Source organism: Felis catus, chromosome X (assembly GCF_018350175.1).
Source record: "Felis catus isolate Fca126 chromosome X, F.catus_Fca126_mat1.0, whole genome shotgun sequence".
In the NCBI taxonomy this organism is placed as follows: Eukaryota; Metazoa; Chordata; class Mammalia; order Carnivora; family Felidae; genus Felis; species Felis catus.
This window is the reverse complement of record NC_058386.1, coordinates 97491438-97513819: the sequence shown is the minus strand read 5'-3', so window position 1 is coordinate 97513819 and position 22382 is coordinate 97491438. Positions and strand designations below refer to the sequence as shown.

The window sequence follows — 22382 nt, the reverse complement described above, 5'->3', positions numbered from 1 at the left end:
GGTGGCGCAGTCGGTTAAGCGTCCTACTTCAGCCAGGTCACGATCTCGCGGTCCGTGAGTTCGAGCCCCGCGTCGGGCTCTGGGCTGATGGCTCAGAGCCTGGAGCCTGTTTCCGATTCTGTGTCTCCCTCTCTCTCTGTCCCTCCCCCGTTCATGCTCTGTCTCTCTGTCCCAAAAATAAATAAACGTTGAAAAAAAAATAAAAAAAAAAAGTAATTAAGAGGTAGCTAGATTGAGATTTTCCAACAATGTAGGGAATTATTGCACTTTTCAAACATTTAATTTTGGAATTAAGTTATGAGAATACTATAAAGTATATCCACACACTTGAGGCACCTGGGTGGCTCAGTCAGTTAAGTGTCTGACTCTTGGTTTCGGCTCATGTCGTGATCTGATGGTTTGTGAATTCAAGCCCCGCAATCAGGCTGTTAGCACAGAGCCTGCTTGGGATTCTGTCTCTCCCTTTCTCTGCCCCTTTCCTGCTTGCTCTCTCTCTCTCTCTTTCTCAAAATAAATAAACTTTAAATGAGACAAAATCTTAAAAAAATCGATTATTTTCATTTTAGGTCAAGGTGTTGCCCACTTTCTCCACTATATAATTACTGGGGCTTTTTCCCCCTTCTTTGCTACTAATAATCTGTGGGGGGAAACCATAAGTTCATGCACATATCCTACTGCTCCTCAAAAATTCCCCCCTAGATTTAGCATCTATTGATAATTCTTGCCTGAACCAATCTGCAAAATGACGATTTTCCAACTCGAGCACTCCCTTCATCTTTACTGGTCAGCACATAGTAAGTGAGGGCATTCCCTTCTCCCACGTTACTTCTTTATCTATTTCGTATCGCTGTGGACTTAGGGCTTCCTATTTTTTCAATAGTTCATTGCTGTCCTTAATAATTTTGATGCTCAAATTACCAAGAGTTGATCAGTGGGAGCACTCAGCTATTGCTTTTGATCCACTAGGAAACATTCCGCAAGAGGATATTGTAGTGTAGACTACTGTGGTCAAGAATTTTTGGTGATCTAATTTCTGGGGTCGTTTATGGGGGTGGGGTAGGGCCAGGCTCCAGGTTTCCCTCTTTTCATCACTCACTGACTCCCCCACAGGAAAGGGCAGGGAAAGGACAGCTCAGAGCTGTCAGTGTGTGTGTGTGTGTGTGTGTGTGTGTGTAGTGTAAAGACAGTGGCAAGGGCCTGTGTTAGAGCAGAGAAAGATGATGGAGGAGAGGACGATGGATGATTACACCAAGTTTCTGGATCATTTTAGGATTGTGATGGCTGCCTTGGGGCACCTAGGCGGCTCAGTCGGTTGGTTAAGCATCTGACTTCGGCTCAGGTCATGATCCAGTGGTTCATGGGTTTGAGCCCCGCGTCAGGCTCTGTGCTGACAGCTCAGAGCCTGGAGCCTGCTTCGGATTCTGTGTCTCCCTCTCTCTCTGCCCATCCCCTGCTCATACTCTGTCTCTGTGTCTCTCTCTCAAAAATAAATAAAACATTAAAAAAATTGTTTTAAAAGATTGGGATGGCTGACTTTATCATTGCTCCCTCCCACACCTCCCTTCAACCATTGTTCAGATAATTCTGCTTAGAGGTTTCAGCTCTTACTCACTGGGCTGAAGATAGGTTGGCCGAAGGATTTTTTGATCAGAAGGATTACCAGGGAAAGAAGGTCATGGAATATCATGCAAGTTTTTGTTTCATTTTCTAGAGGATGGAAGTGTTTTTTTCCATAGTGGGAATTACAAATGGAATCCAGTTATGGTGGTCCCAGGGGAAATGGCCCCTAACATCAGTTTCATTGCCTTTCATTTTTTTGTAATTTTATTTATTTTGAGAGAGAGAGAGCGGGGGAAGGACAGGGAGAGAGGGAGAGAGAATCCCAAGCAGGCTCTGCAGTGCAGAGCCTGATGCAGGGCTCAAACTCACGAAAGGCAAGATTGTGACCTGAGCTGAAGTCCAACACTTAGCCAACTGGGCCACCCAGGTGCCCCAGCCTTTCATTTTATAACCCAAGTTCAAAACTCAGACTGCAATTATTTGTTGCTATATGGTGGGAAAGCTTTAATCCAAGCTGAGAGGCAGGAGTTTTTATTTTTTTCAAATCTCTTTCTAGGAGAGATGTGTATTGAATACAATGCTGATTTTGATAAAAGTTGGCAGTTTAGGCTGAAATTAACCCAGCTGTGAAGTAATAAATCGGCTTAAAATGTAAGCTCCAAGAAAATGAATTTCACGAGATTGGGACAATGGGAAGAGCCTTCATTCATTCAGCAATTCATTTAATTCAACAAGTCTACAGGAGCCAGGTGTTGGTGGTGCTAAAACCGAAATGGATGAGTTTCTTGTTTTCATGGAGCTGCCATGGTTGGGGGAGGGCGGGAATAGCCAAGCTGTACAAAATGAATTTCAAAAAGTGATACATTCTGTGAGGAAGAAGAAAAAAACAAAGCAAAACAAACTCAGGGCAGTGCAAATGACTGGGGGAGCACCGGCTAAGGAGTCAGGTGACCGAGATTCTGATCTCAGCTTTGCCGGGAATGGTCTACACCCTTCAGCAAGTCACTTTACCTCTCGGGCCTTATTTTTGTGACTCATACAAGGGTGACTTGAATGTATGAGCTCTGAGCTTCCTTCCTAGTATCGTGTTCTCTGACTTGATTTGAAGACCACCGTGACGTCGATAAATCTGAACGCTTACCATTGAGTGAGAAACCAAGCGCACTCTGTGTAATGGGACAGACGTGGAAATAAATCATTATGAAACTGTAAAAAGTGCTATATCTTCTTAGTCCATACACCCCTACACATTAGATGTGTCACGCAATGAGAAATATGTCATTTAAAAATATATACAATTTAGGGGCGCCTGGGTGGCTCAGTCGGTTAAGTGCCCACTCTTGATTCGGCTCAGGTCATGATTTCACGGTTGCTGGGTTCCAGCCCCGCGTCAGGATCTACACTATTTGGCATTCTCTCTCCCGATCTCTCTTTGCTTGGCATCCTCTTTCTCTCTTCTCTCTGACCTGCCTTCTCATGCTCTCTCGCTCTCTGTCTCGCTCAAAGATAAATAATATTTTGAGCGCGCGAGAGAGCACGAGTGGGGAAGGGGCAGAGAGAGAGAGAAAGAGACACAGAATCCGAAGCAGGCTTCAGGCTCTGAACTGTCAGCACAGAGCCCCACCCGGGGCTCGAACTCACAAACCACAAGATCATGACTTGAATCCAAGTCAGATGCTTACCCCACTGAGCCAACCAGACGCCCCTAGATAAACATATTTTTTAAGTATGTCATTTAAAGACTTAAAGAGGGCAATGGGTCAAAGTCACCTCATCCAACGGTCCTGCCAGCGGGACGTTGAGTTTTACGCAGGACTATTTCCCCCCCACCAAGACTGTAATCAGTTCTAGGATAACAGAAACACCCCTGTTCCTTTTTCCTTTGTATTTCCATTATATTGAGCATACATTAGGTGCTGTGTAAATTCCCGCTGAGAGACACTTCTTGATTACTTGAATAGCGCGGGTTGGCGGCAGACACTGAGGGAAGAAGCTCCACAGGTAGAGTGACACATTTCACTCCAGAGTGATTTAGCCATTTGCTACTGTGCAGCTTTTTTCCCCCCTCTTCTTTCGGCCCCTTTTGGAATGCACTATGTTGCGCGTTTTAAATTGGTACATGGTATACGGAGTTGCTTGCAACTGCGGTCAGCCCCGTGTCAACATGGTGTCTCCATTTGTCCGCAATTGGAATGGCGTACGGACGATACAAGTGGCTGGCTTGAGACGCGGCGCTGTGGGTGATTTTCTTTGCAAGCGTGACCTTTCCCCTACGTTTTCACAATAAAATACAAAGCTAATGACGCACGGGGCAGAGGTTTTCAAGCTAGCCTCTGAAGAAAAGGCGCCTGGGCAAGCTGACTTTTTTTTTTTTTTTTAAGTGTGAAATCCAAACCGAAGTCCCTCCCCAAAGGGCACGGTCCCACTGTCGCACCCGCTCGGAAACCCAGGCCAAAGCGTCGGCCGAGCCGTCGTGCCAGCAATCGTCAGCGGGCGCCTTCCAGGGATTTCACGGACTCAAGTTCCCGAACGTCGGAGAACCTTCCAAAATTCCCTTCCCGAAGTCCCCGCCCCCCGCTCGTCTCCGTAGTGCGTCAAAGGCCCGTAGTCGTCATAGGAGGAAAAAAAAAAATGTACGTCGCGCGAGATTCGGAGACGGGATTTCGAAGTTAGGGAACAGCCGCGGCGCACGCGTACTGGCCTCACAACCTCGGGGCGGCACGCGGGTAGGTAGGCTAGAACCCAGAGGAGGGGAGGCAGAGCGTGCTGGTGTCTCCCCCGGTCGCCGCGCAGTGTGTGGGTCTGCGGGTCGCTGGAGGTGCGGAGCACCGGGCCTGGCCTGGTCTCCCCGGTGCGCGTGTGACTGCGGCGGGCGCCGTCCTGCGCCTCCGAGAGTTGGAGGAGTGCCGCGGGCGTGCGCCCCGGCGTCGGAACGTGAGCGCGTGCTCGCCGTTTCCTTTTTAACGGTCGCCCCCCACGCACACACTCCAGTCCCCTGAGAGTTGGTCTTCGCGCCTCGGCGCACCCCCTCCTCACCCGGCCCCTCCCACCGACCCCCCCCACCCCCACCCCGTTCCCGCTCGCTCCTGGTGGGTAGCCGGCTTCATCCCCGGGGTCCCTGCTTGGGGGCGGAGAAGATGGCTGGCGGACGTCTGCTGTTGGGGGGCGACTTCCTGTCGCCGCCGCCGCTGCCCCCCCTCCCGCCGCCGCCGCTGCCGCCCCTCCCGCCGCCCCCGCCCGAGCCAGTGCTGGAGCAGTGGCGCTATAGCCACGAAAGTGACTGGCAGTGGGCTCTGCGGCGCAGCTTCATCTGCCGGCACCTGCACAGCTATCCCGGGGCTGCCCTGGACCAGCTCCTCGCGCTCTCCGCCGCCTGGACCAACCACGTTTTCTTGGGCTGCAGGTGAGGAAGGTGTGAGGGTCGGGTTACGGACCGGGGCAGGGGGCTCGGTGATGGGGATCGGGATAGAGACGGGGGCAGGATACGGATGAGGACTTAGAGGCTGGATGGAGATTGGGAGGTGCTGGAGGACTCCAGAGGGTTCGGTATTGGTCTGGGGGGTTGGCCGCGCGAGGTGGTAGAGGGTGCGGGAATCGCGGGAGCAGCTCCTCCAGGACCAGGGATGGAAATAAAGCAGCACCTGGAAGACGACTGATGAGAGGTGGTCATTGTGGTGGTGGTTTGGGAGGGCGTGGGAAATGAGGAATAGCAGAATCTCGGACCTGCGTAGGACCTTCCAAGGATGCGGTAGCCGCAGAGATATTCGACAGTCGGGGCTTCGAGGGTCTGCTGGGCGAGGGGGAGGGGAGGGATCCCTGCTAGTCTCCTCCTGACCACTCCCTCTTTCCAGCCCCATTAAATAAAACAACACCAGCCCCCCGGCGGGGTTTTACTGTGTTCTGCTGGGGAGGCGGTTTGTATGAGGTCTCTTAGCTGCAGGGTCCGCCTTGCTTGTAGATTTGCGCATAATGTGCCTGGACGCAAACAAAGAGATGGATATATCTATTCTAAAAATGGATTGCTCTCCTTTCACCTTGCATGTGATCAGAAGGATTAACATTTGGCCTGTGGGTGAGGTTTTAGGGGTGTGGGTGGGTGTGTGTGCGTGTGTGTCTGTGTCCGTGTCCCTTTCCTAGAACCTGGTGCATGTTCTGAACAGGCCTCTTTGAAAGCTCTTTGCATTCAATGGAGACTGCAGTATGGTTCCAACGCATTAAAACAAAACAAAACAAGACTACTTGGACCTATGTCCTTCGGAACCCCCCAAACTAATCATTCCTTTGGTAGACTTGAGAGGCTTTTTTTTTTTTTTTTTTTTGACACTTAGGGCTTACGGTGAATTTTTTATTAGGATGAGAAATTCTGGGAAATGATCAGATCAAATTCAGCCAATTCAGTTCTAGGAATGACCATAACAGATACAGAAAAATAGGATTGTCCACATCTACCCTTAATTGTTGAACGTAGTATCCAGTATATACTTTGTTTTGCTCACTATTTTTTTCGATCACTATTTTTTTTCCTATCTTCTCTAGGTTAGTATAATTTCTGCCTCCAGAGACAATGATTTCACTGGAGGAACTGGTTACAACTGGGGAAGCCTCAGTTATTAATTTAGATAAATCTAATTGACCTTCACTTAACAATATTATTGTTTGCAGTTGAAAATGTACTTTTATCCTGTAATTATAGATCTCCTTGATATCATAGAAAGTCCCAGGAAATCTGAATCCTGAAGAAAAAATGTACATGGGGGGAGAACAGCTATCCTTTGTGTTAATAATAAATCTTACCTTCTCTCTAGAATGTGAGCTCCTTTGGGGAAGAGGTCTTTACTTTCTTGTTCACACCTTTATCCTCAGTGCCCAGAAGAGTGTCTTCTGCGTAATAGCCACTCAGTATATGTGTGGAGTGAACAGATGAATATAGCTTTATACTGTACAAAATGTATTCGTTATTTATGTCTCTCATTTACTACGACAGCCTTGGGAATTAGGTGGTGTCTCATTTTTACAGCTAAATCAATGGAGGCCAAGAAGTTAAGAGGCTTTTCCAAGGTCCCGCAGTTGGGGCCAGTACCCAGGTCTTCTGATGCCCTTTCCACTGAGACACAGCTGCCATATTTGGGAAGGATGGACCAGGAGTGAGAGCAAGTAACTGACACAAGTCACATCATTATTATATCTCAGGATTTCGTTCCAAGAACAACAGCCCTTTATGTAACTAGGGCATTAAACAACACGAAACAGGCCAGTGGTAGTTGGTGTTAAAAGCTCAAGCATTCAGGACATTTTGTGTGTGTGACACCATTCTTCATCATGTCACAGTTAAGTCAGTTCCATCCATACAAGAATTGCCATAACATTATCAAATAGCTTAACTGAAGAATAATGTTTGCATTATATCTGATCACATAGATACAGCAGAAAGGGCAAAGGCAAGAAAGAATCTTGGAAGCTAGGGACCAAGTGCCGCTTTCCACTTGAGTCAGGCTTTATGTTAGCTGTCATCTTCAGGTGGGTAAAATCTATATTCCAGTACTTGTTAAGGTTGATGTTGGCAGAGCTCATTTTCTGGTCTCTTCCATGAGAGAAGACTGTTTTGTCGAAGGAACTGCAGAATACATGGTGAAACAGCCCGTTCTAAATTTAAATTGTTAATTTGTTGTTCAAAGTTCATCCTTTGACTTTTAGAACAGGTTGCAAATAATAGCACTTTTATTCCCCCACTGGAGGACTTTCTGTGTTCTGTTTTAGTTGGGGCTGAAATAACTCCTCCTAGGTCAAGGATAGCTTTGAAAACTTCTTGATCATAAGACCCAGCCAGGAGGAGCTCCCACATGATCAGGGAGGCAAACCATGTTTCATTCCTTTTGGTGATAGTAGTGATTTTCCCCACAACAAGCTTGAGTATCTCGTAACAGTGGTTCTCAAACTTAAGCCTCAGAATCACCTGTCAGGCTTGTTAAAACACAGATTGCTGGGCCCCACCCCCAGAGTTTCTGATTCAGGAGGTATGGGGCAGGACCCCCAAATTAGCATTTCTAACAACAGCTTTATAGGTGATACCAGTCCACACTATGAGAACCACTGCTTTATAGGATAAGCAATGTTTTCCAGTCAGCTTTTTCATCATTTTCCGGGCAGCCAGGAAGCTCAAATAGCTGAAATTATTTCTCTTCACTCTTATTTGTCTGTTTCATAAAAGTAAACAACCTCTCAAGATTTGTTTCTGCAAGCAATTTCTAAGATATGTCCTGTGGCTCAAGAAAAGTTAGCACAGTCTTCTAATCAGCTGCACGTACAGCACTTATATAATTGTTTGTATGAATGCCTAGGGAACCGTGCAGTGTTTTACTTAAAAACTGTAGATAATGCAACAACCATATTTAATAAAGCAGAATGTTTGGTTAAGTGGAGCATTCTCTTTTCCAATCGTTCTTCATCAATAGGATCAGAAGAAGAATCCTGGCCTATTGATCTTTGATGAGATGTTAATAGGAAAAAATATATCTTAAGATGAAACCAGGTGTGCCACCTTGATTATTTGTCTCTTCCTTGTTGATAAGAGACTGGTTTCTGGAAGGTAGGTGGCCAGTTGCGTTCACGTTGTGAAAATAACTTTGCACGTCGGTAGCATGCATCAGCCACCAGCTAAAGAAGTGGGAGTGGGAGCTTTCAAAAGGTTGATCAATAATCTGGTTGTGTGTTATTCACTTACGATGTTAGGAGTCTTATTAATAGTTTTGAATGAATAATTTTATACATGGGAATTCTGATCTTTGCTTAGTTTTGAAACCTCAGCTTTTTTTTTTTTTTTTTGAACCTAGTAGAGCAATTTAATAAATTTTTTTCAATTTTGGAAGCATTGAGGCACCTGGATGGCCCAGTCAGTTAAGTGCCAGACTCTTGATTTCGGCTCAGGTCATGATCTCATGGTTCGTGAGTTCAAGCCCTGTGTTGGGTGCTGTGCTGACAGTGTGGAGCCTGCTTGGGATTCTCTGTCTCCCTCCCTCTCTGCCCCTCCCCCACTCACTCTCAAAAATAAACCTTAAAATATAAATAAATAAAATTTTGGAAGCATTGCTGAATGTTAAATTTCAAGTGCCACTGTAGATCTTAAGTATGCACCTATCTTTTTTTCACAAATGTAAAATTCATGGGGCACCTGCCTAGGTGGCTCAGTTGGGTAAGTGTCCAACTGTTGATTTTGGCTCAGGTCATGATCTCATGGTTTGTGAGTTCAAGCCCCGTATCAGGCTTTGTGCTGACAGCATGGAGCCTGCTTGGGATTGGGATTCTCTGTCTCCCTCTCTCTCTGCCCCGCCCCTGCTTGCTTGTATGCTCGCTCGCGCGCTCTCTCTCTCTCTCTCTCTCTCTCTCAACATAAATAAATAAAAAGAATGTAAGATTCATAAGGTGAAATGTTTTTGTCTGTTATAAATCCTCTTTATGTATGCCAGGCATGAGGGGACTTGAATAATGTCCTGATTTCCAAAAGCTTCGTACATAATAAGCTGTCTTTGAAGACTCTAAAAACCTGCTGAGGTTGTTTGGTTTTGTTTTTTAAGCATTTATGATCAAGTGGGTAAATTAATAGACATAAATATATAATACGCATGCATCTTAAAATCACTTGATTAGATTTGCCTTAATGACCTTTATTTACATCATGGTCTCTCCGTAAGAGAATATTGTATAGCCATTAAAACTCGTGTGGTAAGGGGCGCCTGGGTGGCTCAGAGTCGGTTAAGCGTCCGACTTCAGCTCAGGTCATGATCTTGCGGTCCATGGGTTCGAGCCCCGCGTCGGGCTCTGTGCTGATGGCTCGGAGCCTGGAGCCTGTTTCAGATTCTGTGTCCCCCTCTCTCTCTGACCCTCCCCCATTCATGCTCTGTCTCTCTCTGTCTCAAAAATAAATAAATGTTAAAAAAAAAAATTAAAAAAAAACTCATGTGGTAATGACGTAGAAAAAAACTTATTGTAAGAACGACGCCGTCACCCTACCAGATTGCATATAGATGATCTGATAGGAATTTTTTGGGGGGTGGTATGGAAAGCATAAAAAAGGAATAAAAAGTAAACTCCAAAATGTTAATGAAGTTATCAGTGGTTGAATTTGCAGGTGCTTTGCTTGGTAGGTTCTCTAAAATTTCTGGAGTAAAGGTGTTACTTAAATCTACAGAGGTGCCTGGGTGGCTCAGTCGGTTAAACATCCAACTTCAGCTCAGGTCATAATCTCACAGTTGGTGAGTTTGAGCGCCTGCATTGGGCTTTCTGCTATCAGCGCAGAGCCTGCTTCAGATCCTCTGTCCACCCCCCACCCCTCTTCTGCTTTCTCTCTCTCTCTCTCTTAAAAATAAGTAAAGTATAAAATACATATATATATATATGTGTGTGTATATATATATATATATATATATATATATATATATATATAAACCTACAGAAAAAATATAATGGAAAACAGTAATGAAAGCTTTACTGGCTTGGCTTATTTACAATTTGTGGAACCAGGGGCACCTGAATGGCTTCGTCGGTTGAGCGTCTGACTTCGGCTCAGGTCATGATCTCTCGGTCCGTGAGTTCGAGCCCCACGTCAGGCTCTGTGCTGACAGCTCAGAGCCTGGAGCCTGCTCCGGATTCTGTGTCTCCGTCTTGTTCTGCCCCTACCCCACTCACACACTGTCTCTCCCCTTCAAAAATTAAATAAACATTAAAAAAAAATTTCAGTTTGTGGAACCAGGGGTGCCTAGGTGGTTCAGTTGATTGAGAGTCCAACTCTTGATATCGGCTTAGGTCATGATCCCGGGGTCATGGGATCAAGCCTTGCATCTGTCTCCATGCTGAGCATGGAGCCTGCTTAAGATACTCACTCTCTCTGGAGCACCTGGGTGGCTCAATCAGTTAAGCATCTGACTTCAGCTCAGATCATGATCTCATGATTCATGGTTTCGAGCCGTGTGTCAGGCTCTGCTGACAGCTTGCAGCCAGGAGCCTGCTTTTGGATTCTGTGTCTCCCTCTCCCTCTCTCAAAAAAAAAAAAAAAAAAACAAAGATATCCTCTTTCTCCTTTCCTGTCTCTCTCTGTGCCTGGGTGGCTCAGTCGGTTAAGCATCCAACTTCAGCTCAGGTCATGATCTCATGGTTCCTGAATTTGAGCCCCACATTGGGCTCTCTGCCCCTCCCCTGCTTGCACGCATGCTCTCTCTTTCTCTCAAAAATAAATAAACATCAAAAAAAATTTTTTTAGAGATTCTTGGGGTGCCTGGGTGGCTCAGTTCAGGTCATGATCTCACGGTTTGTGAGTTTGAGCCCCACGTCAGGCTCTGCGCTGACAGCCTGCTTGGGATTCTCTCTCCTTCTCTGTCTCTCCCCCACTCATGCTTGCTAGGTCTCTCCCTCAAAAATAAATTAACATTAAAAAAAAAGGTTCACCCCTGCTCATGCACTCGTGCTTGCTCTCTCTCTCTCTCTCTCTCTCAAATAAAAATAATAGGCTCTCCTGGGTGGCTCAGTTGGTTAAGCATCAGACTTTTGATTTCAGCTCAGGTCTTGATCTCACAGTTTGTGGGATTGAGCCCTCCGTCAGGCTGTGCACTGACAGGGCAGAGCCTGCTTGGAATTCTCTCTCTCCCTTTCCCTCTACCCCTCCCCTACTCGTTCTTGTTCTCTCTCTCAAATAAGATAAACTTAAAAAAAATAAGAAGTATTTTATGGGAATGCAATCCTAAGGGTCTTGTTAAAGACTCTAGGTTAATATTTGCATTGTTCTCTGAAATGTTGAGAGTTAGGGACTATACAGTCTTTCCCATTATTATTTGAGCTGGTTGGGTTTCCTCAGTGTTATGACTAATACTAAGCTGTCTGTGTTCACAACCTGTGCAAAGGTTTATTTTTATAGCCCATGGGTGATGTTGAATTTTGTGGCAGATGTAATGAACAGGGAACAGCAAGTAGGTATTATTACTACTGTTGGAAGAAACCCGAGACAGAAGTGAATGGAATGAGCACCGGATGCATGCCATTTACAGCTGTACAGCATATTTGGAATCAGGCCGGAATTGAAGGTCTGGAGGGTATGCCTGGAACTCAAGGTGAGTGGCTTGAGTATAGTACCAATTCAGGTAGCAAAAGTGGCATTACAGGTTTAAGATTTATAGACTTTCTTTTTTTTTCAACTTTTATTTATTTTTGGGACAGAGAGAGAGAGAGAGAGAGAGAGAGCGAGCATGAACGGGGGAGGGGCAGAGAGAGAGGGAGACACAGAATCGGAAGCAGGCTCCAGGCTCTGAGCCATCAGCCCAGAGCCTGACGCGGGGCTCGAACTCACGGACCGCGAGATCGTGACCTGGCTGAAGTCGGACGCTTAACTGACTGCGCCACCCAGGCGCCCCTAAGATTTATAGACTTCCATTTTCACAGTCATTTGTGTTCATCCTATACCTTGGAAATTGAACTCCCAAATATGGATGGAAGTGATATATAGAAAGTACAGCGTTTGAGGCTCTACTTTCTGCTGTTTAGGTAAGAATAAGTGAACACAAGGTTGCTCTTGGCATTTCCATACCGATAGCAGCAGCAGTAGCAATTATCGGTGGAGAGTGCAGGTTACGACTGAGCTAGCTTGTGGTAATCTGTGAAGGCCGCCGCGTCTCGATGCTCCGCTTTGCGAGGAAAGCTTGTCCGATGGGTGTGGAACCGGTTGTGCCAAAAGTGGGAAACGTTACCCTCCTTCAAGTTCAGAACCTATTCATGTAAAGGGGTGATAGTTACTCGCATTCAGAACTTTCTTCCCAAATGGCACCCAGAGTCTCTCTTTTGGTCATTGGCCAGGAAAGGCTCTCAAGGTAGGAAGGGTGAGTAGGTCCCCATGATAACAAAAACTTCACTTGAGCCCATATGTTTGTTTCTCTGCAGTTATATGATAGTCTGTCAAGCAGCCAATCTGCTTTATAAAGAGCCCTTTTAAAAATCGTTTTGGGGTGCCTGGGTGGCTCAGTCGGTTAAGCGTCCGTCTTCAGCTCAGGTCAGGATCTCACGGTTCCTGAGTTCAAGCCCCGCATCGGGCTCTGTGCTGACAGCTCAGAGCCTGGATCCTGCTTCAGATTCTGTGTCTCCCTCTCTCTCTCTCTGCCCCTCCCTGACTCCTCGTGCTGTCTCTCTCTCTCTCTCTCTCTCTCTCTCTCTCTCTCTCTCTCTCTCTCAAAAATACACATTAAAAAAACACACAAAAGTAAAAGACCTTAATGGACCTCCACGTGCCCATCACCTGACTTCGGACATACCAACAGTCTGTCATGCTGTCCTTCTCGTTTCATCTATTATGCCCCCTGTTCCTTGTGGGAGATAGTCTGGAGTATATTAAAATCTTGGGGTACCTGGATGGCTCAGTCAGTTGAGCATCAGACTCTCAATTCTCCCTCTCTGCCACCACCTTGCACTCTCTCTTCTTTTTCTCTAAATGAATAAAGTTTCCAAATACTTCAGTATGTATCTGTACCAGATAATTTTTTTAATTTATGTTTTTTAAGTTTATATGTTTGAGTGAGTGACGGAGAGAGAGCAGGGAAGGGGCAGAGAGAGAGGGAGAGAGAGAATCCCAAGCAGGCTCCACACTGTCAGCACAGAGCCCGATGCAGGGCTTGAATGCATGAACTGTGAGATCATGATCTGAACCGAAATTGAGTGAGATACTTAACCAACTGAGCCACCCAGGCACCCCAAGAATTTTTAAAAATAGAGTTATAACGCCATTATTTACACTCAACAAAATGAGCAATAATTTCTTAGAATCATCCAATGTCCATGTTCAGTCTTCTCCATTTGTCTCAAAATGTATTTCTTTTAGGATTTTAAGTAATCTCTACACCCAACGTGAGGCTCGAACTCACAACCCGGTGATCAAGAGTTGCATGCTGTACCGACTGAGCCAGCCAGGTGTCCCTCAAAATGTGTTTTACAGTTGGTTGGTTTGATTCATGGTCCAGACCAGGTCCATACGTTGTATTTGGTTGATCTGTCTGCTTTAACCTGTAAACCCATTCCCCTGTCCTTTTTATTTTCACGCTATTTGATGAAGAAATTGGATTGTCACATAGTGTTTCCTTCGTTCTGGATTTGGCTGGCTATGTTCTTGTGGTGATGTTTAACATATTCCTGGGAATTAGGGGCTTGATTAGGTTTGAGTTCGATTATTTAGAGGGCCAGAATACTTTATAGATAGTGCTTTGAAATTCCTGTCATCACGTAAGGGGACACATGTCTGCTTGTCTCATTTTTCGTGATACTAAGATTATAAAGTTCCCATCCACTTTTTTGAATTGAAATTTTCATTGAGATCATTGTAGCTTCACACGCAGTTGTAAGAAATAATACAGAGATGCCCTGCATTCTTTAATCAGTTCCCCCAATGATAACATTTTGCAAAATTATTGTGTAATATCACAATCAGGATAATGCCTTTGTTCACAATCCACTGATTTTATTCAGATCCCCCCAGTTTTACTAGTACTCGTGTGTGTACTCAACTTACTTAGTTGAGTACAGTTTATTACATGTGTAGGTTTGTGTAGCCACTACCATAGTCAAGATATTGAACAGTTCAGGTACCACAAGGATCCCTGTCGTGACCCTTTTATAAGCACATCCCTTTCCTTGCCCCTCGTATGCAATATTGTGTGTATCTGTTTATTCCTTTTTATTGCTGAGTAGCGTTCTGAGGTGTGTATGTACCAGAGCTTAACCACCCACCTGTTGAAGGACTTTTGGGCTGACTGCACGTTTTGGCTGTTACAAATAAAGCTGCCGTAAACGTTCACGTACACGTGTTTGTGTGAACATAAGATTTGATTTCTCTGAGATAAACGGCCCAAAAAAAGTGCAGTTGCTAGGTCCTGTGGTAATTGTGTGTTTAATTTTGTAAGAAACTTCCAAGTTGTTTTCTAGAATGGCCCTTCCAGTTTACACTCCTACCGGCAGCATATGAATGATCCGCATTCTGTGTCCTTGTCAGCGTTTGATGTCGCTGTTTTTTACTTAGCCATTCTGAGGGTGTGTTGTGATACCCCGTTGTGGTTTTAAATTACATGTTCTCTGACGATTAATGGTGTTGACCATCTTTTTGTGTGCTTATTTGCAGCGCGCCTGTCCTCTTGGTTAAATGTTGTTCACGTCTTTTTGTTCATTTGTAAATACGTATTTTTTACGGTTGCATTTTGAGAGATGTTTGTACTAGATACTCGTTTTTTGTCAAGTGTGTGGTTTGCAGATACCTCTCCCAGTCTGTAGCTTGTCTTTTCATCCTCTTCGCAGGGGCTTTAATTTTGATGAAGTCCTTCTTACCAATTTTGCCTTTTATGGGTCATACCTTTGGTGTCCAGTATGAGAACTGTTTGCCTAGTCCTAGATGCTGAAGATGTCTCCTGTATTTTTCAATCAGTTTTGTAGTTTTACATTTTACATTTAAGTACATGATACATTTCAAATGAATTTTTGGGTGAGAAGTAAGGTTTAGGTTAAGGGTTTGTTTTAAACATTTACTCATTTGGGGGGCGGGCGCGAGGGGGGAGGGGCGGAGAGAGGGCAACAGAGGATCTGAAGCGGACTCTGTGCTGACAGGCTGACAGCCCGATGTGAGGCTCGAACTCACGAACCGTGAGGTCATGACCTAAGCCAGAGTCGGATGCTTAACCGACTGAGCCAGCCGGGAGCCTGTAGGTTGAGGTTCTGTTTGTCGCCTAGAGATGCCCACTTACTCCAGCACCATTGGTTGAAAATGCTGTCCTTCCGCTGTTGAGTTGCTTTTGCAGCTTTGTCAACAATTAGTTGAGCATGTTTCTGGGAGTTGTTTCTGGATTCTTCCCCATCAGCTTTTTACCTAATAGATTTAGCAGCCGTTGCTGAGTATTTCTTAGTTGCTCAGAGGTACGATTTATACAGGAAAATTCCAGATAAATGCTTGCTTTCTTCCTTTAATACTACCTGTTTTGGAATAATGACTTGATTCCCTTACTGATGCTCAAGTTGTCTCACTTTGCCGGTAGTAGTGTATTCAGATTGGCTTCTGAGTCCATTTGACACAACCCATGAGGTCTTTCATAGCTTTCTTGTTTCCAAGCACAGTAATCTCTCCCACGTTCATCTTGTACATTTCCTGCTCCAGACTTGGAATCAGCCATTCCCCTAAGGACCCCGGTTCCTTTTTGTGGGAAATGGCAGAGACCACAGTCTGGATGTTAACAACCCAGCCACTCTTAACACTCTTAGTACTTCTATAAATACATAAAGTGGTTATTTACATATAGTATACATATATGATAGAAAAAAATGAATCATGAGTCTATATGAGTACTTGCAAGTCAAAGATAAGATCTTCCCCTAAATATTTTAAAGTTTATTTATTTATTTAGAGAGTGAGAGAGAGTGCAAGTGGGTGGAGGGGAACAGAGAGAGGAGAGAGAGAATCCCAAGTAGGCTCTGCGCTGGTAGTGTGGGCCTGAATTTGACGAAGTGAGATCGTGACCTGAGCCGAAATCAAGAGTCAGACGTTTAACCCACTGAGCCACCCAGGCGCCCCCACTTAAACTTCTTGATTTTATGTTTTGTGTCTTGTAATGAAATAACATAATTACTCATTTGATAGGTAAATGTTTTAGAGTAGATTCTTCAGTTTTATAGCCAAGATGCTCTGTTGATAAGGTCCTCTGGGAGCAATTACAAGATTGGCTCATTTAGAAGCTTTTTTCAAAACGACATTCTTGTCTGTTTTAACTATAGATTATATTAATTTAAATAGGTACAGCCCACGCCTAATGGAAAAAATTCTGCAAATGGCTGAAGGTATTGATATTGGGGAGATGCCTTCATATGATCTGATGCTGTCCAAACCTTCCAAAGGTCAAAAACGTCACCTCTCAACATGTGATGGTGAGTATGCTTGTTTTCTGGAAGGTGGGATTTGAAGAAACGACATGGCTTTTTCAGAATGATATGAGCGTGCTATGTGATTTTAAATAGCATGGGTAACATCGGACTTACGTAAAAGAGTTTTAACTTTTAGTTATGTACAGTATTTTGTTGTTGTTGTTTTTCCCGAGGATGCTAAATAGAACTGAACACTAAGAATACTGAGGTCACACTATAATGCTATCCTTGAAGTCCATGCCACGGAACCTCCCTCCAAATAGAACAGCCTTATTACTCTGATCATTAGAACATCTAAGTAACTAAATCCTCCTGGATGGGTCCAAGATGGACCAACTTTCTACTGAACGGTGTTACAGGGAGGAAGCTCTAGTGTCTGCTGTAGCCTCGACAGAGAGTTCTTCCGTAGCTTTAAATTTGATATCCCCCATAAATCATTAGTTCCCAGCTGCTATTTGTTCTAGAAATGAAACATAGCAAACCGCCCTTTTGTGCTGAATAGGTCGGCACTAAGATTTTGACTTGAAAACCTTTGGGGTCTTTTGATGATGATTATTCTTTGAGTTTTAGTCACAGCTCTGTAGAGAACGATCACGGAGTCACTCACCCCTGGTACCAAAGAGAGAGGCTGTGTAAACGCCACTGGCCGTCATCTCTTTTGCATCAGAGCCATCTGTTCCATTTGCAGGTTTTCAGAAGGGCGCCTTTCAGCACAGGTGGTGTGAGAGTATACTGGAACTACCTCTTCCTCAGTGCACTTCACCTGTGCTTGAACTCATTGGCTACAAAAGTTTCCACCAGTCACGTGTGGTGGTGCCCTGCGTACTTGATGCAGCGGCATATTTTCTATCAAGTTTCTTCCCTTACACTTAGGACAGGGAACATCCGTCCTTATGCTGGAATCCTACGTTGATACTTGACTCCCTTTGCCTAGATGACCTGAAGTTTTTGTGATGGGAAGTATCTTGTACCGACAGTGCCACTTGCAAATAATACAGTTGGTGCTCTTTTCCTGTTTGCTTCTTTTGAAATATTCCCTCTTTAATGAATTGTAAATTTCACTCATTCTATAGGTCAAAATCCTCCTAAAAAGCAAGCCGGTTCCAAATTCCATGCGAGACCTCGTTTTGAGCCTGTACATTTTGTAGCTAGTAGTTCAAAAGATGAAAGACAGGAAGATCCTTATGGCCCTCAGACAAAAGAGGTAAATGAACAAACACATTTTGCCAGCATGCCGAGAGACATCTACCAAGATTACACTCAAGACTCTTTCAGTATACAAGATGGGAATTCTCAGTATTGTGATTCATCGGGATTTATTTTCACAAAAGACCAGCCTGTAACAGCCAACATGTATTTTGACAGTGGGAACCCTGCCCCAAGCAGCACATCACAGCAGGCAAACTCTCAGTCAGCTCCTGAGCCTTCACCGTCACAGACATTTCCTGAGTCAGTGGTAGCTGAGAAGCAGTATTTTATTGAAAAATTAACAGCGACTATCTGGAAGAACCTTTCTAATCCAGAGATGACTTCTGGATCTGATAAAATTAATTACACGTATATGTTAACTCGGTGTATTCAGGCATGTAAGACAAATCCTGAGTATATATACGCTCCTTTAAAAGAAATCCCTCCTGCTGACATCCCCAAAAATAAAAAACTTCTAACAGATGGTTATGCTTGTGAAGTTAGATGCCAAAATATCTACTTAACCACGGGTTATGCCGGCAGCAAGAATGGGTCCAGGGATCGCGCTACTGAGCTAGCTGTAAAACTCTTGCAGAAACGTATTGAAGTTAGAGTTGTCCGACGGAAATTCAAGCACACGATCGGGGAGGACCTTGTGGTGTGTCAGATTGGCATGCCTTCCTATGAATTTCCTCCAGCTCTGAAACCACCAGAAGAGCTGGTGGTGCTGGCCAAAGATGCTTCTGGGCAGCCGATTTTTAATGCTTCCGCCAAACACTGGACCAATTTTGTCCTTACGGAAAATGCAAACGATGCCATTGGCATCCTTAACAATTCTGCCTCATACAACAAAATGTCAGTTGAATACAAATACGAGATGATGCCAAATCGCACGTGGCGTTGTCGAGTGTTCTTGCAAGATCACTGTTTAGCTGAAGGTTACGGAACCAAAAAAACAAGTAAGCACGCAGCTGCCGACGAGGCTTTGAAAATCCTTCAGAAAACACAGCCCACTTACCCATCTGTCAAAAGTTCACAGTGCCAAACAGGTTCTTCACCCAGGGGATCTGGAAAGAAGAAGGATATAAAGGATCTCGTAGTTTATGAGAATTCTTCGAACCCGGTGTGCACGCTGAACGACACCGCTCAGTTTAACCGGATGACGGTCGAGTACGTGTACGAAAGGATGACGGGCCTCCGATGGAAGTGCAAGGTGATTCTGGAGAGCGAAGTAATTGCAGAAGCAGTTGGGGTGAAGAAAACCGTCAAATACGAAGCTGCTGGAGAAGCTGTAAAGACCCTCAAAAAGACCCAGCCGACCGTCATTAACAACTTGAAGAAAGGAGCTATTGAAGACGTGATTTCAAGAAATGAAATCCAGGGCCGCTCGGCAGAGGAGGCTTACAAACAACAAATCAAGGAAGATAACATAGGAAATCAGCTGCTGAGAAAGATGGGCTGGACGGGTGGCGGGTTAGGTAAATCTGGCGAGGGCATTCGGGAGCCCATCTCCGTCAAAGAGCAGCATAAGCGAGAAGGGCTGGGTCTCGATGTAGAGAGGGTGAACAAAATCGCCAAGAGAGATATTGAACAGATCATCAGAAACTATGCCCGCTCGGAGAGCCACACGGATTTGACTTTCTCTACGGAGCTGACTAACGACGAGCGGAAGCAAATACATCAGATTGCCCAGAAGTACGGTCTTAAGAGTAAGTCGCATGGGGTAGGCCACGATAGGTACCTGGTGGTAGGTAGAAAGAGACGGAAGGAAGACCTCCTAGATCAGCTCAAACAGGAAGGCCAGGTGGGGCATTACGAGCTCGTGATGCCTCAAGCAAATTGAGATGTTGCTAATTTATTTTGGAAATGCCCGACGAGGCAGATTTGTGAATTAAAGAAATGCTACATGTCCTGACTGCAGAGTATATTCATTCTTAAGATGTTTCACCTTGTTCATTTCATATAGTGCTTTATTAGGTATTGGAACCCGAAGAACTCGGTCCACTTGTATTAGCTTCATTCAGCAGAGGATACTGTGCGGTTATTGTTTGTGTCTCTGATATCGCTGTGTCCCTCAGATTTTGCTAGTTTGTACAAAGCGAGAACACACGTCCAAATGGAATTTCACCCCGAGAGAGAAATTCTCATTTGAAAGGGCATAGCACAGCAATCTGCAACAATATGTAAAGTTGATAACGACGACAATAAAACTACCGTCTTAATTCCAGACTTACTGAAAATGTCAGATCGTTTTGTATTACTATTTTCATCTTTGTGTGAAGCCAGTTAAAGAATGTTTAACAGTAAATTGTGCTGTACGTGTAAATGTCCTTACCGACTAAACGATGTAAAACTTTCTTAAAGTAATTTTAGTGTTCCTTTATTTATAACTTCTACCATGTGGTTTCCAGAATATTGAAAGTGATTTACTGTATCTTGTGATATAGGAGTTTTAACCAATTCTAGTTTTCATGCTGAGAGAGCACTACTTGAGAGAGCAGTTGAAAAGTTGCAAAAACTTTGATTCAGTCTGAAGAAAGGAAGCTGGAGCTGTTTGTTCTTGGTGCCTTGCAGAGAGACTCACAGCAACTCTCCGTTATAGCTTTTTCACACGGTTTGGACGTACCGCACGTCCGAGGCGGCCACAACCGTGGTAGAACTTGGTAAAAAGACTGCAGATACATTGGTGCTTTGATGAAAAGGTCAGTTGGCCGGTCCCTCTCTCGAAAAGCTTACCAAGCCCCAAAAGCCAACTTTGTAACATATTTAAAACTGCTATTTTCGCTTATTTCTGGAATGTAAAAAAAAAAAAAAAATGTATAAAAAGAATTAGCATATGCTTCCTGAATAAAAAGGAGCCAAAGTTGATCAAAATGGTGGCGTGCTTATTTCCGGGCAGCAGCCTAGTGGCGACACTTTGGATCTTTGGGGGGGGGGGGGGAAGTGGTGTTTGCACAAAATATTTCCACCCCAGAGCGCATGTGGATGAACATAAAAGGACTTGGCAGATACGAACAGCTAGCCAGTCACCCGTCACGTTTTCCTATGGCCCAGCCTGCTGGCTGCAACCAGATCTCAGGCTGTTTGTTTACTTTTACGTGATTTGGGTTTTGTATCTCAGAGCAGGTATGAATATTTACAGTGTTACTATTTAGAGAGGACTATTCATATCGATAGTTAAACACTCCCAACGAAATGACAGGGCAGTTAGGTTGCTCACAGTGTCTTAAAACGTTTAGCACCGTATCTGACATGCAGTCGGCCCACCATAAACAGTAATTTCCTTTCCCCTCTATTTTGCATGAAGAAGCTGTCCATGGTAGTTAAACCGATATTTTAAACATATAAAGGGATTCACTTTTACACCTGGATCTCCATCTTTTAGTCACCCACGGTGATTTAACTGTGTGTGATGTTTGCTTCTCACTGACTCCCTTTCTTCCTACAGTGGGTGGCCTTTCCTGACGTTGGTAGAAAGAGCAACGAGGTGTGCGTTCCGTTTTGGCCCTTCACATTTTAACAATAGCAAAGGGAACAGAAGCCGGCACGTTTATGGATTTTACAGGACTTTTTCTTTTTTTTTCACCCCACAAGGCTCATGCCAAACTTGAGAAGCTGCGGTTCAGCTAGTGAGTTGGAAAAGCCAGCCTTCGTTCCCTTGAGTAGGAGTTGGCTTTGGGGATCAAGGGGTGTGAGAGAACTCCTTTCTCTCTTTACGTTGCTTTCCTCTTCCCAGCATGATTTTGGGGGCGGGGCTGGGTGGGTGGGGTGGGAAGTAGGGAAATGTTATCTATGAATCTGGTTTACTTAGATTAAGTTCAACGGAACAGAATATTAATGTGGTCACAGTTAAGGCTCCCAAATAATTGGGCCAAATTGTGTGTGTGTGTGTGTGTGTGTGTGTGTGTGTGTGTGTGTGTGTGTGTACATACACATATATATGCATACATACACAATTTGTGGAGGGTGGGGGACAAGTATATATTTGGTTCTGGATTTGAGGGTCCAGATTTCCTAACTTCTTAGGTTAGCTTTCCTATTGACGTGGAATTAGGGTGAAGTCACTTACCTCTGTTTGAAAATAAAATCTGTTGAGAAATGGGTTTCATGAGAATGAGCTAGCTGTTGGGCAACCTTGCTGCTCTATTTTGTCCCCATTCTGTTGGCTCCTGTATTTTCCCTTTCTTCAAAATTGCAGTCATTTTTAACTCTGTACCTTTGCTATAAAACCAGCACGCATACATGAGCTGCTTCAAGTTTTCTTTGAATTACTGAAATCCGTTATACTGAGGAAGTAACTCTGTCAGTTATATATAGCCTTGAGTCTCACAGATACACTTTTTAGGTTTTTCTCCTCCCCTTTGATTGCAAAATGAATGGGAATTTCATGCATTCTGTTGGGATTCTATTTTTAGTAGAATACAATGCATTCACTTTGCTGTGATAACCCCTGAAGCTAGAGATGGGTCCTAAATAAATAAAGGACTCTTGATTACAACTTTGGTTCTTCCTCATACCCCCACCCTGGTATCAGCAGGTGCAGAATTGAAGACTCAAGTTCAAATCAAACTGTCATTTTATAAAGGGACCTCCAAATCTGTTTTAACTTGTTGGTTATAATTATATGCAGGCAGCCTGTGGCATTTGTAAAAAAAAAAAAAAATTGTAAAGAAAAAAAGGCAAATTAGCATTAAATGTTTGAATGAATG

General features: G+C 44.4%; 1 protein-coding gene across 1 annotated transcript; it reads left to right on the top strand.

Moving 5' to 3' along the window:
• The first annotated feature begins 4242 nt into the window (after positions 1-4242).
• On the top strand, positions 4243-20547 carry NKRF (NFKB repressing factor). The gene is made up of 3 exons (XM_004000828.6): positions 4243-4963; positions 16358-16488; positions 17559-20547. The coding sequence occupies exons 1-3, from the start codon at positions 4698-4700 to the stop codon at positions 19514-19516; spliced, it is 2355 nt and encodes a 784-aa protein (XP_004000877.2). The 5' UTR covers positions 4243-4697; the 3' UTR covers positions 19517-20547.
• Positions 20548-22382: the final 1835 nt, after the last annotated feature.